At 36.9% G+C, this 16,828-nt stretch overlaps 4 protein-coding genes across 4 annotated transcripts; 1 reads left to right on the top strand and 3 right to left on the bottom strand.

Annotated features, from left to right (window-relative positions):
• Positions 1 to 2,257: 2,257 nt before the first annotated feature.
• On the top strand, positions 2,258 to 7,981 carry LOC6582594. The gene is made up of 5 exons (XM_044009932.1): positions 2,258 to 2,479; positions 5,241 to 5,792; positions 5,926 to 6,056; positions 6,958 to 7,154; positions 7,273 to 7,981. Exons 2-5 carry the CDS (start codon positions 5,350 to 5,352, stop codon positions 7,411 to 7,413), a joined length of 912 nt encoding a protein of 303 aa, XP_043865867.1. The 5' UTR covers positions 2,258 to 2,479; positions 5,241 to 5,349; the 3' UTR covers positions 7,414 to 7,981.
• A 920-nt stretch (positions 7,982 to 8,901) lies between these two features.
• LOC6582593 lies at positions 8,902 to 9,613 on the bottom strand. The gene is made up of 3 exons (XM_015162521.2): positions 9,548 to 9,613; positions 9,172 to 9,495; positions 8,902 to 9,110 (listed from the first exon to the last, which is right to left on the bottom strand). The coding sequence occupies exons 1-3, from the start codon at positions 9,611 to 9,613 to the stop codon at positions 8,961 to 8,963; spliced, it is 540 nt and encodes a 179-aa protein (XP_015018007.1). The 3' UTR covers positions 8,902 to 8,960.
• Positions 9,614 to 10,128: 515 nt separating this feature from the next.
• On the bottom strand, positions 10,129 to 10,805 carry LOC6582592. The gene is made up of 3 exons (XM_002008256.2): positions 10,740 to 10,805; positions 10,346 to 10,672; positions 10,129 to 10,278 (listed from the first exon to the last, which is right to left on the bottom strand). Exons 1-3 carry the CDS (start codon positions 10,803 to 10,805, stop codon positions 10,129 to 10,131), a joined length of 543 nt encoding a protein of 180 aa, XP_002008292.2.
• Positions 10,806 to 11,615: 810 nt separating this feature from the next.
• On the bottom strand, positions 11,616 to 12,250 carry LOC6582591. Its single transcript, XM_002008255.3, has 3 exons — positions 12,218 to 12,250; positions 11,831 to 12,157; positions 11,616 to 11,765 (listed from the first exon to the last, which is right to left on the bottom strand). Exons 1-3 carry the CDS (start codon positions 12,248 to 12,250, stop codon positions 11,616 to 11,618), a joined length of 510 nt encoding a protein of 169 aa, XP_002008291.2.
• Between the last annotated feature and the right edge of the window lie 4,578 nt (positions 12,251 to 16,828).

The following is a 16,828-nucleotide window of genomic DNA, read 5'->3' as shown; positions in this document are numbered from 1 at the left end:
CAAAATCGTCACAGGGTGAGCGAAGGAAAAAATAGACATCGAATTCTTTAATTTTATGGTGGTGGTAGGGAGAAAGAAATAGAATCATAGAGAGACTGTGGGCTAGAGGGAAAATGATATTATAAAGAGCGAGTAATATTACTTAAGAAAAACAGAGATGGAAACATATTTAATGAATGGGTGAGGTAGACAGATATGAAGAGAGAGAGACAGAGATTGTAAGCAATAATAATAAATAATAATATAATGCTATAATAATAATAGGATTACATGAAAATCGCATAGAAGAGTGCTCTGCGAAACACATACAATTAGACATTTATAGATACGCACAGGGAAATCACTGACACAAATCAAACAGGGTACAAAAATGAGCACGCCATGACTAATTGCAGGGTACAGCGGGCTCGGTTCCTTGGCTAAAGATTAAGTTATTCAATTTCAGCAATATAATTATGTATCAAAATTAATTATGCATGCCCCTTTGTAAATAGATTTGTTTCGCTCACAATTCACGATTCACTGTCTCGTCTAGACTTCAGCCCAAAATCCTCATTAGCCGAGCTGTCCGGGCAGCCGACACATTCATCCAATTAGTGGAAGATGCTCGAAAAGTGAAACAATAAATGCCACGAACAAATAATTCAAGCTTAAAAGCATATCTCTCCCATGGCGCCCCATAGGAGAGAGCAGAACAGAGAGAGAGAGAGGAGAGTGAAGAGTGGAGATGCCCAAGAGCCATGAGTCAAGAGCCCGAAGCCATGCTTGGTAATCAAGCCACTTAGGTTCTATAAAAAATAGATCATAATTCCGTAAGTTACACCCGCCGGCAATATGCAAAGAAATGTATTCCTCTCTACTTATGTATACATATACAAATTTTTTGTTGGTGCTAACAGGAAAAACTGGCTAATAAAACTGTCATCAAAAAGTTGTAAAGCAATGAATGCTCAAGAAAGTGGAATATAACAATTCAGCAATTGAGAAAGTGAAAAATCTGGAGGCAGAAAAAGTTTCTGCCAGAATGTTTTAATAAATAATCGTAAATTTATGCTACACACACACACACACACACACGAACACACACACACAAAGTGAACGAGATTTACATTGAAAAGAAAAGTTCATCCGCATTGAATCTTGTTGCACATTGCTTTGCACTCTATCAATTTGTGCTCAAGCACTGAGCGACTGCATATACCCTACACACACACACACACGCGCATTGAAAGTGTATGTGTGTGTGTATTTATGGATTTTTATTTTGGCATTTTTCGTTCTTGTTCGTTTCTTTGTTATTGTTGTTTAAAAAGTTTGCGCCACTCATAATTCCCGATTGCTCTTTTGTTCAATTGCAAGCGAGTGGCTAAGTGGGGCGAGTGATGGCGGGTGGGAGGGAGGCTGGTGGCAAAAGGGGGCCAGAAGCAGCAGCCCGTATCGCCAAGTTGTTTTACGCAACATTTGCTGTGGCCAAGAAGCCCCAAAAGACCAAAAGACCAAAAGACCAAGAGCCAAGCAGCGAACGAGCAAAGCCCAATGCCAACTTCGACTCGAGATGGCTCGAACGGCTGTTTTCCTTTAGATAGATATATATATATACACATGCATATATACAGAGATATAGATATAGATATATATAGATATATATATATATGTTTGTATATTCTTGCTTCCTTTTTTTCGCTAATTGGAAAAGTTGCAAGTTGTACGGGCTGCGGCATGTGGGTAAGCCACATAACCGCTCAGATGTTTTCAAGTCCTGAATATCCTAGTGACTGGACGTCCATGCGGCTTTTATGGCATTCGCAATGCTTATTAGCAGCTGACACGGCGTCAAAGTTTATAAAGCATCAGATTTTACACTCGTAATTGCCCATTAGCGTACACTGCCCTACAAAATAGCTAACTCTATGTGTGTGCCAGTGTGTGTGTGTGTGTGCTGCTTGATGTGCCTTAAGCTGCGTCTTCCTGCGCTTTATGCCATTGTAATTACAATAACTGAATGACTTATATTTTGAGGCAAAATGCTTGGCATATCCGTCTGCTGCGTCTGATAATTTTGCCTTCCAGGCTTGACACCAGCCACCCAACCACCCAACCACTCAACCACCCACTCACCGCCAGCCAGATTCAGTTGCTGCTGAGAGTGCGCCGGCGCACAGAGCGCGCCTCGTATACTGGGAAATTGTTGGTCGTTGGCGAAAATGTCCTCGCACAGGACACGACTGGAGGACCAACTGGCAAAAGGTGTTCAGTTGGGCTAGTCAGTCGACTGCCACAAATGGCCGCGTGCGGCAGACAAAAGCGCATGAAAAATTCATGAGCCAAAAGTGCGTCATTATTAAGCAAACGACGAACATCATCATCGCCATCATCGTCATCAACAGAGCGTCGCAGGTCGTCTGAATCGAACGTTGAGCGGCCAATGAACGGCTTTCGAATACCCAAAACATAGAGCTAGTCAAAGCTAGCCGTCAAGGTGGGTGTGTGCGTGTGTGTGTGAGTGTGTGAGAGACTTGACTTTCAGCTTGTTTAGTATTTGGTTTAAAAAACAAAAATTGGAAAATGTGAAATGTGCAAACACACACACACACACACACGCTCACAAATTGAATGGCAAATCGAAAAGTGCTTGACAAACGAGTGGAAAAAAATGAAGAGAAAAAGAAAAACACACGAACAACAAGCAGAATAACAATAAATGGGACAACATTTCAAGTGTGTGCTGGTGTGTGTGTGAGTGAGTGTGCGGTCAAAGGCAATACAAATACACAAGTGCTTTGGCACTCTAAACACAAATAAATATACTCACATTGTACATGCTATATGTACATATATATATATATCCGTTTATATCTAGTATATGTGCTCTGTATAAACCAAAAGCAAATGTTGATTATTTGACCATTCGATTCGGCGCAAGTAAACCGCATTAAGTCCGCCAACTAACATCGATTGTCCCTGAAACATATTGAAGTATCTTTGATTATGGTCAAACACAAATTCGGTTTTCATTTTCCGTTGCATACTTTGCGGCGCCGCTGGAAATTCATTCTCTTCAAATATCCTTTCTAGCTGCCGCTCGTTGAGCTGTCTAACGCATAAATACTATTAAAACTTTAAATTTTGTTTATATTTTGTTTTGATTTTGCTTTTCTCTTTTTTTTTTCTTTTAAATAAAAGTTGGTTTAATGCAGAGTTAATTTTTACAAAACAAAAAAATGTTTATTTTTGTATTTAAGGCGAGAGTTTAAGTATGTGCATGTGTGTGTGTGTGTGTGTACGTGTGTGCCACAACAATACCACTTCACATATGTAAATTAAATGAAATTTCCGTAATTTATTCGCATGGAATTAATTGAATTCAACAAAAATTGCATTCGCTGTCCGAATGTGCAGCACATTTTTAAATGACATCTGCTTAATTGATATGAAAATATACATATAACCATATATATATATATATATATATATATATATATATATATATATATATATATATATATATATATATATATTCGATATTCATAAATGGCTTGATAAATATGAGTTTTCATGCATAAACACATTTAAATTAAATTAAGAGTTAGTTAAACTTCAGTTGATTTAAAATAACATGGCGGAAAAGCATGTAAATAAAATATTCAAATTGAAATTATTAAAACATATTATAGAAGCTGTAAATAGAGTTAGAAAAATTAGAAATTAGAAATTAAATTAGCTACAGATCCTTAGGCAAATGCCGCTATGAATGCGTTAAACAAATGCAGAAACTTAATTGATTAATTATTAAGCCCAGTAGCTAATGAAGCCCTGCTAATGAATTGTATCAGCATTACATATAGCAATGGAGTGATATTTTGGACATATTTTTCTGTGTATATTTTTTATGCTTTACGTTGACATTCTTAGTGTCAATAATATTTTTTCGTTGAAATATAAAACAATAGAACAAAATTAAATAAAAAGTTCAATAAAACATTATATTACTTTAAGTTTATGTTTATCTCCATGTTGACACTCTTTTATGTGTTATTAAAAAAAAAAAACAAATTTTTTATAAAAAATATAAATCTCAAATATGATATACAAATTAATTAAATAAAGAAATCATTGTATAAAATAATTAAATAATAAAAAATAATTAAATAACTAAATAAATAAATCATTGTATAAAATAATTAAATTATCAAATAATTAAATAAATAAATTATTGTATAAAATAAATATTATAATATTACCATAACATTAAATTTTCATTCAGCACTATTACTTAGTGCTTTATTCATTACCTATTTATTATTCATTTATATAAATAAGCCCTAATCAGCCTAGAGGCCTTAGTCGGCTATTTCATTTAGACTAGGCGAACTTAACAGACTTTATAAACGAAATAAATTATACTATGTTTATATTTGGCTGCCAACTCAGCTAAGGTAATAACAAGAAGGCAGCAAACTTCAAATATAAATGATGACAGCAATGACAGCAAAATAATGTGCAACACTGGAATATGGCTCAAGGTTTTGCATAGCAAAGAATATGCTCAAAATGCTATCATAGACTGACTCTAAATCAGTACAAAGTAAACAAAGTTTGGACTTGTAATAGAACGCGACTCTATCGCGCGCTCTCTTTCTATCTCTCTTTCTATCTCTCTGTCTATTTAAATGAGCTCGACTGTCGTCAGCAGCTTTAAGTAGAACTTCAGTTTTGTTTACATCTTTTTGCCATGCAAAACCAAATGAATAATGAAGGAAAAATTATCTCAAACAATTCGCTTGAAAGACGAGCGCACGCTGCTCTCTTCAAAAGTTTCCTGAAACAATTTCAGTTTAAATATTCTGCTAGAGATTCTGGGTAATAATTAGGCATTATGCGCACATGCAAATCAAATAAATCAAATCAATCTCAATTTACACAAGTAATAGATGGTCAACTATAATTAAACACAATTAGCTCGGTCGAACGAAAGTGTTTTGGCCACAATGAGAAAGTGAAAAGGCCGAAAAAAATATGAACAGCTGAACCAAAAGCAGCAAACAGAAAAACAAAACACAATAAGAGTGGGTAGAACAAAGTATGCTTAGTTGTAATGCGGTAAAATTAGGGAGAATGTCGCTGGCCGAAAAACGGCAAATGCCATGCGGCCGTTACATAAAAGCCCATTAAAGCCCCGGCCACTGGGCGTGGCATAGTTTATGGCATTTTAATCATTTAACAACGCTTTTGGTTTGCAGTCAACATGCAAATTGCTGGGCGAGCAACCGAACAAAACGAACAGAGCGAACAGAGCGAACAGAGCGAAGCGAAACCAGCGCCAGAAACACAATAAAAAATTGCCTATAAATGGGCGGAAGAGCAGAGTCCGCTGGGAGCGACGCAGGTGGTGCTGTCGGAGGCGTAGCTGCGGCATTGGGTGGCAGGAATTTAGTCGCACGCACAAGGATAACAACGGCGAAGCGAAGGACAACAGACAGTGGCAGCAGCAGCAGCAGCGACAACGGCAGAGGCAGCAGCAGAGGCAGCAGCAGCGACAGCGGCAGGGCACTCAAACAGAACAACAAAGCGAAACTTCCGCATAGGATGCGACGAAACGGAAGTTATTTTGGCCATTTGAACGCACGGATCTATCTCATCTATCTGTGCTGCTATCTGCTGCTGATAATGGCAGCAGCTGGCAGCAACAATGTGGTAAATGGACTCAAATGCTACTGCAATCCAAAGGAATGCGATGTTATACGCGCACTCGACTGCCCCGGCAAGGGCCTAATGCTCTGGGATCCATGCCAGTAAGTTGAATGGCCCAACCCATTCATCCATACATCCATACAACCATACATCCACATCCATATATCATTCATTTAATGTGCATCGATATTCGCATACGTAATCTGTGTGCTCTGTTCTGCCCTCTGCTCACAGATGCTGTCGCATTTGCGCCAAAACTCTGGGCGAATCCTGCGGCGGACCCGGCGGCTTTTCCGGCCAATGCGAGCCGCCCCTGCAGTGTGTCACCAAACTGCCCATTAGCAGCGGCCTGGGCGTCTGCATGGGTAAGCATCTATGACATATCCTATTGACTCGCAAATATACATATATATGAATATCTAATGGGCATATGCGCCGGCACGCAACGGGTTAATGTGCATGGCATTTTGGCTAATCGCCTGGAGCAGTTGGCCAAGTCTTCCATTTGACCAAATTGAATGTCATTACTTGAACAGCGGGAGGCCTACGTTGATATGAATTGAGATTATGCATTGCGGAGTGAATATGAGTTGGGAATAATATTATTTCATTTGTCTGGGTTAAATTGGGATCTATTAGAGGCTCAGCTTTGTTAGAGTCCAGAGTTGACAGTTTGATATGATCTGAGTGAATATTGTGGATATGTCAAAATACTAGCATTAAGCTTATCTTAGACACATTTAGTAATTATATACGCCACGCCCCTAGTAGGCGTATAGTAATATACTTAATATTCTATAGAGTATAGCCTTCTCGTCCGTATCACATTTTAAGTCCTTAGCTTCGATAGCAATGAAATTCAGTGCAGTCATACGAACAGAACTCGAAGTGAACATCTAATAAAGCCTATATGCACTTTTAAACAATAGAGGGTTGCATAAAATGTTCAACTTAATAGAATTGTATAAATCTGCATGCGTAAATAAAGTGCAACAAATTTCAGTCAAGCACTAAAACTGTTGTGATAGGAAAATGCAAAATGCAAAATGCAAATGTAATTTGCAGTGGGCGCAGGCAGGACAATAGCGGCGGGCAGCAGGAGGTTTAACTTAAAAATAAATATATATGTATGTATGTATGTGCGAAATAATCAGATTTAAATGGCGCAAAATGCTGTTGAAATCGAATGATTTTGCAGCATTTATATTTGATAAATCATATATTAAATGCTGGCTTTTGACGTGGTCAATAATTTCTGTGTGACAGACCTGCAACACCTGACGGCGCTCACCTTTAATCAGCTCAGCAACTGCACGCAGGAGGAGTCGATTGTGCTGGAGCCGGGCTGCGAAATAACCAACAAGCGCTGCCAATGCTGGCCCACAATGCGCACCTGTCTCAGCCAATTGTCCAGCGATGGCGGCTCACCGAGCGATTCACGTTGGCATTTCAAGAATCTCGAGGTAAGCCACATATATATATATGTATATATGTATATATGTATATTTATATACATGTTGATTCATATAATGAAATTTCCATTAATATTAAATCATTGATTTATTTGTTAATTACGCACAGGACTGCCAATTAAATTTGCAAAATCTAATTAAAATCGAACAGGAATTCGATGAAGACTATAAAATCTCACCGAGCAAATTCACATACAAAAAGCTGCGCAGAAAGCGAAAATCGCTGAGGAAGCGACTGTGGGTGAAATGATTGCCAAGCATAAATGAGCAATGGCTACACGATTATTTAACAATAATAATTATCATTATTATTATTGCTCCATTTTCATGTGCAGCATCATTTTGGAGAATGGCGACAGTTCGCATGCCATATAAACGTCCCTCGTTCACATAAATACAATTCTTGTACAGATACTAATGCTTAATTCTATGACATGTGGCTAATATACATAAATACAATACGATAATAAAGAGCATATACATATACATTATAAATATATAAATAAATATATATTATATATACACGCACATGCTTGCATGCGTGCATGTGACATGTGGCTATTGTATGTAATCCCTAAGGCATTTGTTACTTTATTGTTTTTAACAAAACAATTTGTGCGCATACATAATGTATTATACATTGCAAATTTCTATTCCTAAACTAAAGACAAGAAAAAACGAGAGAAAAACAAAAATACAAATACACAAATACCTAAACAATAAATTTAAAGCATTTTACGAGTGTTGTTGCTTTCAAGAATAATCCGATTATGGAGAAGCATCGAAATATATATATACATATATAAATGGCCAACAAATTAATGTGTTTTTCTTTTAGTTTGGGCGTGCTTTGTTAGTTAGCCAAAAGCCAATACTTAAGTCATCATTGCTGCCTACCAAGTCTGCTATTTGAATTACCCGCCCTGTTGACTGTTGACTGCTATGCTAACCGTTTCGTTACCCGTTTGACTTGTTGACATTGGAATTTGCATTGAGGCACTGCACTGTAACTTCAATTTTTATTGCATACTTTTAGGCACTTTATATTATTGAACTAAATCGAGAGCGCACTTGAATGTGATTAATGCGAGCTATTACGTAGACATAAGAACAAGATCGATTGTGTCGTTTCAGGATTGTATGGTTGTGTATTTCATATAGATGATTCTATTGCGTACTCACTTCATAAGCTGGACAGTTTTTGCAAAAGCCACCAGCCAAGTGCGATAATCCATGACATAGAAAGTACTTTTGAATTATGCACCGGTGCTTTTATAGATTTACTAATGTTTAATGCCTCACTAGGTTTTCGAAATTTGCTTAACATTTTAATTCAAATTTGAATTGGTTAAATTACTTTTGCCGCTTGGCTGTTGCAATGTTACGCTCGGACCGGTTAACATATAGTCCTTTTACAGCACTGATGTAAATGCTGTAGCAATTCTCTGCACCGCAGCCTGGATGGTGTCAACGATTTAGAATTGTAAAAAATGATATAAAACACTATATATTTGTTTAGTTATAACTTTAAATGTTATCAAAGTTATTGTTGCTATATTGTTGATAATAAACAATCACTTATAGCAACTTTGAATTATGCGGCACAATTTAATATACAGTCGCGGTGCTCTAAAGCTGACTGCTATGAGACTAATTTAGTATTTGAGCATTTTTACAGCAGCTATAGAAACGGTTAACATGATATGCAGGTCAATTTGCCTCAGCGTTTATTGCATTTTCTTGAAATCAATTTTCAGAATTTAAATTAAAATGAAAATTGGTTCAGCAAATCACATTTCAATAGATTGTACTGGCAACAAAGAAGATTATTGCCACAAGATTATCATCTTTCAGTATTTTCAATGTAAGGCGAAAAGTGAACTCGGGCACTGCTGGTGGATAATCATCCGCTTGGACCGTATAGTTGCGAATTTCGAAGAGTTTGTTCTGTTCTTTTGCAAATTGGAATATTATAATTGCTTAGGATATAGTGAATTGGAGTACTTACGCCAGGTATTGGGCACTTTTTTGGCAAATTGCTGTGCTGTTGAACACGTTTGTACAACTTTCCATACATATTATCGTTATACATCAATTTGAGATATTTGCAGCCATCGACTTGGCTGTTGCCCAATTTAATTATACTGTTGTCCGATTTAATAATGTCCACATAAAAGTGTATATTAAATTTCGACACGGTTTTGACGAGCTTGAAGCGCGCAGATATCATAGGTTCGGGGCGCCTCCTATGAACAACACAGGTCAACTCCTTGCCATAAGAGGGATCGACTAATATACAAGTCAAATTGGCAAGATCAATGGTAAGGTTGCGCTATGGGATCATATTGATATGAAAGCGGTTGAACTAGGATAATAAAACTCACCTTGGCCTGAGCCACGCTTAATGAAGTCACAAAACCGATCAGGTATATCCAAGCCCGATAATTCATGATGCTACAGCTATACTTCAAACGACGAAAGCTGCTTCATAACCGCTTTTATATACAAAAATGGTAATAAACTCATTTGCTGCGCTTAATTATAATGTCATCAAAAACGAAATGATATGTTAAATGCATATTTAATATATATGAACTATTCAGTTTAATGTGTTCTATTAACCGTATGAAATTTGAATGCTTCATTAGTTTTGTAAAAAATGTTAATTCGTAAAGTGCTATTGCTTTAAAGCTGACTGCTAAGACACACGTCAACCGTTTTACACACAGTCCTTTAACCGGTTACAGTTTTACTTACAGCGCACATGTTAATGCTGTAACAATTCGCTGCACCACAGCCTCAATGCCGCCAATTCAAAATTAAGTTCAAAATGCAATGGGCAACGTAACTAATCAGTCCTCTAATAAATAATAAAAAAATAATAAAAAATCAATAGCAATGCTTGTAGTTCCGCACATAAATGTGCATAAAGATTTACATATATATTTTGAGGGTATTACTCATTTTAATACCGAGCTGACGCCACAATGAGAACATCGCCCAGTGCTTGTTTGAGTCGAAAGAATTTGGTTTTTACCTGGAATGTCAAGGCAGGCATAGCCATGGGAATATTTTCCAGCGTAATTGTATAGTTGCGCACCTCGTAGAGTATGTTCTGTAATTAGATTACAATTATATTATTAAATTAATTTTATTAATTGAGTTAGTTGCACAGAACTTACGGGTTGAATGGGACATTCCCTGGGCAAATTGCTGGTTTTGAAAAGTGTCTCAAAGATGCCGCTTTGGAATTTCTTTTTACACGCTGAGCTCAGATACTGACAGCCATCGAGTTTGACATGCTGTATGTTTATCTTAGAGTTATCCTTTTTGATAATGTCAAAGTCAACCATCAGATTGAATTGCTCAATCGCTTCGCTCAGACTGAAGCACGCACTCAGCATTGCCTCGCCGCTCTTCTTGTTGCTGCTGCAGCTCAGCTCGGGCAACAGTGAAGGAATATAATTCGAGCAGCTAAAATTCCTGATTTGAATTATAACAGGACGTCGCTGTAACAGAAATTACTTTAATTACTTGACGTAGAGGGATAGAGAGAGAGAGAGCAAGGAGTCTTACCTTAGCCTGGCTGGTAGCCGGCACAGCGACCACTGCCAGCAGCCAGAGCCAAATTGGCTTGTTCATGATTATTTCAAAATATTCATGAGAATTCGCGCGTTTTATACCAATGAATTTAATGAACTTTTAATTTGTTTTGACTGGAAATGATATACTAGAGAATCAATGGATTAATTTGTCGCGCATTTTTTGATTTATAGATTATTGATGTATTTGTTGGTTCGATATTTGGAATTTGTATTTATAATATAATTTTGTTATTTGAATGTTGACCTCGTTGCTCTTTGGATATTGGAAATTGATAAATGGATTTATTAATTGTCATTTGATTTAAAAGGTTTCGATTTAGAGTAAAAGTGAGCTATTAGTTAAATCATTGCATGTGCGTCTCTTCATGGCAGCTGATGGTAGAGAAAGTCTTATTTGGAAAACATTTTCTGCACTGGAATAATTTATTTAATTTTAATGGACAATATATTTAATATTTAATATTTAATATTTAATTTAATTTAATATATTTAGGTATTTATTTAATTTTAAAGGACAATATATTTAATATTTAATATTTAATTTAATTTAATATATTTAGGTATTTATGTAGAAAACAAAACCCTCCCCATATATAGAAAGCACCTGATATAATGATCAACTCGACTGGAGCTCATCACAGCGAGCATTAAGAATTGACAGAGTCAAATAAATTTTAAATACTCATATTTTACTTAGATAAACTAGATAATTAATAGTTCAGAGCCAAGAATTCATAGACTGTATTCCAGATTTAAAATCAGACACAAGCCAAAGCCATAAGCATTTATAATTCATATGAATATATATTATGTATCATATATGCCCTTGCTTGAGCTAGGGCTCATTTCAATACTTGGCCGAAGCCTCTAGGAAAACATCGCCAAAAAGTTGTTTGGCTCGAAATAGCTTTAGCTTGAAGTTGAATGTCAGAGTAGGCAGAGCCATGGGAATTCTGTCCAGAGTAATTGTATAGTTGCGTATGGTGTAGACCTTGTTCTAGAAATAGATTCGAATGAACAACATTACGGAGCTGAGCATTATAATCTTTATGCACAACTTACGGCTAGGAATGGACATGCTTTTGGAAAATTGCTATTTTCGAAAATTCTTTCATAGACTTCGGCAAGTAGTTTGTTCTTGGACGCTGAGGTGAGCTGTTGACAGCCATCGAGCTTGGCATGCATGAGGCTAATCCTCGAATTATCCTTTTTGACAATGTCAAAGTCAACCTGGAGACTGAGCTCCTCCACTGGCTGAGTCACCAAGAGGCTCACATACATGCTGGCCTGGCCGCGTACTTTGCTGCTGCTGCAGTTGAATTCAGGCATGAGCGATGGCAGCATCGACACGCAGGTAAAGTTTTTAATTTGAATTGTCAAAGGACGATTCTGAAATGCAAATTGATTAGCAGAGCGAGTGGGGAATAATGGGAGTGGAAGGAGCCTTACCTTAGCCGAGCTGGCAGCTAGCAGAGCGAACATCGTCAACAGCAGCAAGGGCCAACATTCGTTCAACATGATTCTCTTTGCGAGAATCAACGCAAGTTCCGCATTTTATAGCAAATGTTCTAATGGGTTTTAAATGTGTTTTGTCTGAAAAAAAAAAATCGAATAATTTGCTGCGCATGATGCTGATAATAGAATTTAGATATTTAAAAAATAAGCCAATCTCTTCTTGATTAAGTAATTTATTGGAATGCTTGAATTATGCTATACACACAGACTTCGTAATACAATTTATATGGATATATTTAATGGGTTGTAATGTTGAACAGAATTCTGATTTGTAAATATAGTATTTAGTTAATTGATACAATTAACTAAGCTAAGTTAGCAGGGGCGCCCAAATGGCTAGAATTTCAATAAAAAGCTCACAAAGGGGTTCGTGGAGTAGTCCGTATGTCTTATTAAACAAACTATATACATATGCATATATATGAAATAAAATAAAAATAAAAATGAATAAATAAATAATTTAATATTAAAATTTAGTTTTTATTTTAAATTGAAATGAAATGACGTTTCATTATTAAACCTATAAAAGTCGCTTAAATAAATACATTAAAGGGCCATTATGCTTGGCCTCAATTCGCTGCACCACAACCTCAATGGATGCTATGTCGGCTTCAGCTATTTTTATGTTGCCTACTTTTAGGCAGTTGAATTTTAAGCACGCGAGATGTATATTAAATGCCATTTAATATCGCATTGTACAGATTCAGCGCTTAAAATAAATATACAAAAAAAAAAAAATAAAATTTAATATCGAATAGTGAATATAGATATTGGATGATCAATATTCAAAAAACACAAATAGTCTGCAAATGGTTCTCAAATCAGTTTATTTTAATTTTTTTGTTTCTCTGCAAGCTCTACGAATTCGGGCCAACAGAAGTACTGTTGCTTAGGGCTCAATGAGTTGATTTTCTGAGCCAAGCTGGAAGTCAAGTGGGGTCAGCTGTGCTGAAGATCTGAGATCTACTTCGGCGCTTAAGTGTTCTGAAGTGCTGGCGGTATTGAAATCGTTCGGTTCGCTTATTGAGTTGTTATACTTTTTATACTTTCGGCTGTTGCGCTTGGAGTGCGTTACAAATGATGTAGCGCGCACCTTAGTGGAGCAAACAAAAGCAATTAGACGCCGTCTTTTGACAGGCTGAATGAAATAGTTTGCGCTTGCGAGCCGGCGATCGAGCTGGAGATTGAGATGAAGGATTGAGGAATGAGGAATGCCAAAGAAACAGGCGTTTATCAACTGGCCACATCGGACAGGTCGATGTCGATGTCGATGTGGATGTGGATGTCTAACTGCCAATGAGCCGCGGGGAGGGGACTACTGTGGCCGAGCGCCGTACAAACAATCTGTGTGGGGAACTCGAGTGGGGATGGCAATACAAAGAGGTGTTAAAAAATTCTACTTTTTATGCTCTTAATATGCTTTGATGGACATTTGCGATATAATGAAAAATGTTTTTATGCCTCGAGGCATTGTTTTTTTTTTTTCTAAAAAGTTTATTTTAATTTTAACTGTTTTCTATCTCGTGGTTGCTGTTGTTGGTTTTGTTGTATTTATTCCCTTTGGCTCGCCCAACGCCTATTGTCTCAGTTGTTTGACAAGCGATGCGTACAAATCAAAGCAGAGCCAACGAGCTGGACAGCAGCGCGTCGCGCCACGAATCTCTGGCTCGTTTGATTAATAGCCGCACAATTGATATGTTAAGTGGTAAATTACGCCATTGGCACGCAAATGTGTCGGGCCTGTTCGGGATTGCTGTTTGTTTAAGGCGCCGCTAAGGGGACAGCCTACTGAACGATCTTGATCTCAAAGTGATTTAATTTTGAATGGAGAAAGTTGAACAGCAGCCGCACAATTATTCAATTACTTATGTCCAACAGGGCTCCACTGTGGGTGGAACTCGATTTCATTGAGCTTTTCTCTGACCAATGGAAACTCCATCGGCTACAGCTGCTGCTGCTGCTTAAATTAAAGGCCATTAGTCCAATTTTAACACGCTATTGGGCAGCAGCAGCAACAGCAACAACAACAACAACTGCCAACTACTTTAAATTTTATGGCCTCATTTATATTATTTAATAAAAAAGCAAATCAAGTTGAAATCCATTAAAATCTCTTCCATATACATTCCCAATACAATGGGCAATGTCATTAAAATTTTGCCACGCCGTTAAAAATTAAAAAGAAAAAAAAAAAAAAAAAATGGCAAAACAAAAACAAAAGCCAGAGCCAAATTCTCTGATGTGTTATAAAAATCATTTAAATGTCGCGATCGCCATAGAGTTTTATGGAGGCCCATGCGATCGATCTGCCCGCTGAATGCTCAACTAAAATGATTTAATTTCGAAACGTGTCGTGCACATTTGATGATCGATTTCTGTATAGTCTGAACGGGTATCGATTGCCATTGTATTGATTTTATATATAAATTGGATATATATATAGTATATACATATGTATATATTTAGACATGAAATGGAATCGAATTTAGAAATGACACCTTTCGCAGACTGACGTAAATAAATTTTATTCTTCTTCTCTTCTATTGTTATTGTTAATTTAATATTAAGTTTTTACTATTAGCTGAACAAATTGTTTATTCTTTTCTTTTAATTTGTAAAGTTATTATTTTAAGCTAGTTTATTTTATTGTTATTGTTACGGATTTAATATGAAGTTTTTAATATGAAGTTTCAGCATAAGAATTTATTTTGTTTTTATATATGTATATTAAATTTATATTTTTTATTTAACTATCAGCTTTTGGTGTCAGCATAATAATTTGTGTATTTTTTTTTTTTAGATTTATTTAATTTATATTTTTGTATTTTTTTTATTTAGTGAATAAAAAAGTTTTTTTGTTTTTGTTTGTGGCAAGTTTCATATGCACTTTATGGTTTTAGCATGAAAATTGTTTTTTTTTTTTTTTAAATATATTTAATTTATTTATTTAATTTTTTTAACAGTAAGCTTATGGCTATAGCTCGATAATTTATTAATTGTTTTTTTTTATATTTATTATTTGGAATTGAAACATAAATCTATGCTTTCAGCTTAACAATTTGTTTTCAATTTATTTATTTATTTTATTTAATTTTTTTTTTTTTTATATTTATGAACTGAATTTTTTAGCAGCTTTTGCTCTCTGCATGTCAAAGAGCCTTCAACTGATGCTTATCACAGAAATAAGATTTAGTACTCCAATTGGCAATTCAGTTTTGTCTAGGCTGCCCTTATTTCCAATTCATTTAATGAAATTCTCAGCGCAGCCCATAAATAAAACTGTGGCAAATTCTCTAAGCAACTTGTTGAAGTGTCATAAATAAAGCAAGAGCAGCCAAAGCCAAAGCCAAAGCAAAGGCAGCGAGCCTTGGCGCACAAAGCGCTCCAAGTGTTTGTCATTTAATAAACTACACACATCTGCAGAGTTCAGTGTGTGTGTGTTGTTGTTGTTGTTGCTGTTGCTGTTGTAGTTCTGCCTGCCGATTGCTGTTATATGATTTCATATATCATCAACATACGCGTCGTCGCATAGGGCCTCGTCTCTGCCTACAGCGCCTGTCCCTCTCGCCCCTCTCTTCCCATCTCTTTCACCGTCTCTCTCGCTCTCGCGGGAACAACTTGTTGAGCATTGCGCAGGCGTGCGGCATTTAGTTCAGGCTGTCCGCGTGCGCCTCTTGTTGTATTTTTTGATAACATTTTATTGTCCGCTTTATAAATTATTGGCGTTTGCATCGTTCCCAGTTGTCCGCGGGCAGGGTGGCAGGGGGCGGGCCGTGCGGCGGGATTGGACCAAAAAAGTATCCTTTTACGTGCACATTTTTTGGTATGCAGCGTGTGTCCAAATTTGTGCAGCGCAAATAAATACTAAAGTATATATACTTTACTTAGAGAGCCGTTCAGTTTGAGTTCCGTTTGGGCTCGGCTGGCAGTTCGACTGCGTGTGCGTGTTTGTGTGTGTTGGGCTGTGCGCGTGTTTTGGCCTTTTAGGGCTTGTCGCCCAACATCAAATTGAGTGTTGTTCTCATTGCTGTTGCTATTATTGTTGTTGTTGTTGTTGGTAGTGTGAAAGTTGCTTTAAATATCGAGCTGGACACTGCAACAGCAACAGCAACGAGCTGCCAACAAATCAAACCATTTATGTCCAAACCTCGATCGCAGCTCACGGGCCTTCGCATTCATCATCGTCAAGTGGCAGCAGTGCCTCCACAAATTCAGTCCGAAGTGCTGAAGGTGCTCCCTGCACCTGTCTGAACTTAAGAGCTGTCCTTCAATTATATAGCACACCCGCTGTGCTCTACTGGAACTCCAAGTCCCTCAGTCTCTCCCTCTCTCTCTCTCCCTGTTTTTCTCTCTCTGTCTATCTGGAGCCCTCTTCTAACTGGAGACCATAGTACAATTGCAGCTCATATACACTGCTAGAAGTTTGGAGCTGTAGCGTTTTAATGTCGACTCTGTCTGGTATTTCAATCATACCTAAAAAAGAGAGAAAGAAACGCGAGCTCATATCTCATATGAGACTCACGGCGCATGATCAATCGAAATGAT

The sequence above is a fragment of the Drosophila mojavensis genome, unplaced genomic scaffold (assembly GCF_018153725.1).
Source record: "Drosophila mojavensis isolate 15081-1352.22 unplaced genomic scaffold, ASM1815372v1 contig_74, whole genome shotgun sequence".
Lineage (NCBI taxonomy): Eukaryota > Metazoa > Arthropoda > Insecta > Diptera > Drosophilidae > Drosophila > Drosophila mojavensis.
Note: the sequence above shows the minus strand (reverse complement) of the source record. Positions and strands in the feature narration are given on the sequence as shown.

Excerpts from the sequence above, each read along its gene's own strand:
- LOC6582591 (XM_002008255.3), bottom strand. The coding sequence starts at position 12,250 with ATGTTCGCTCTGCTAGCTGCCAGCTCGGCTAAG. Across the intron at positions 12,158-12,217 it reads TAGCTGCCAGCTCGGCTAAG|AATCGTCCTTTGACAATTCA; the intron begins GTAAGGCTCCTT and ends TTTGCATTTCAG. Across the intron at positions 11,766-11,830 it reads AAGCATGTCCATTCCTAGCC|AACAAGGTCTACACCATACG; the intron begins GTAAGTTGTGCA and ends ATCTATTTCTAG.
- LOC6582594 (XM_044009932.1), top strand. The coding sequence starts at position 5,350 with ATGGGCGGAAGAGCAGAGTCCGCTGGGAGCGACGCAGGTGGTGCTGTC. Across the intron at positions 5,793-5,925 it reads ATGCTCTGGGATCCATGCCA|ATGCTGTCGCATTTGCGCCA; the intron begins GTAAGTTGAATG and ends CTCTGCTCACAG. Across the intron at positions 7,155-7,272 it reads GGCATTTCAAGAATCTCGAG|GACTGCCAATTAAATTTGCA; the intron begins GTAAGCCACATA and ends AATTACGCACAG.
- LOC6582592 (XM_002008256.2), bottom strand. The coding sequence starts at position 10,805 with ATGAACAAGCCAATTTGGCTCTGGCTGCTGGCAGTGGTCGCTGTGCCG. Across the intron at positions 10,673-10,739 it reads CGGCTACCAGCCAGGCTAAG|CGACGTCCTGTTATAATTCA; the intron begins GTAAGACTCCTT and ends TTTCTGTTACAG. Across the intron at positions 10,279-10,345 it reads GGGAATGTCCCATTCAACCC|AACATACTCTACGAGGTGCG; the intron begins GTAAGTTCTGTG and ends ATCTAATTACAG.
- LOC6582593 (XM_015162521.2), bottom strand. The coding sequence starts at position 9,613 with ATGAATTATCGGGCTTGGATATACCTGATCGGTTTTGTGACTTCATTA. Across the intron at positions 9,496-9,547 it reads TAAGCGTGGCTCAGGCCAAG|CGCAACCTTACCATTGATCT; the intron begins GTGAGTTTTATT and ends ATGATCCCATAG. Across the intron at positions 9,111-9,171 it reads AAAAGTGCCCAATACCTGGC|AACAAACTCTTCGAAATTCG; the intron begins GTAAGTACTCCA and ends GCAAAAGAACAG.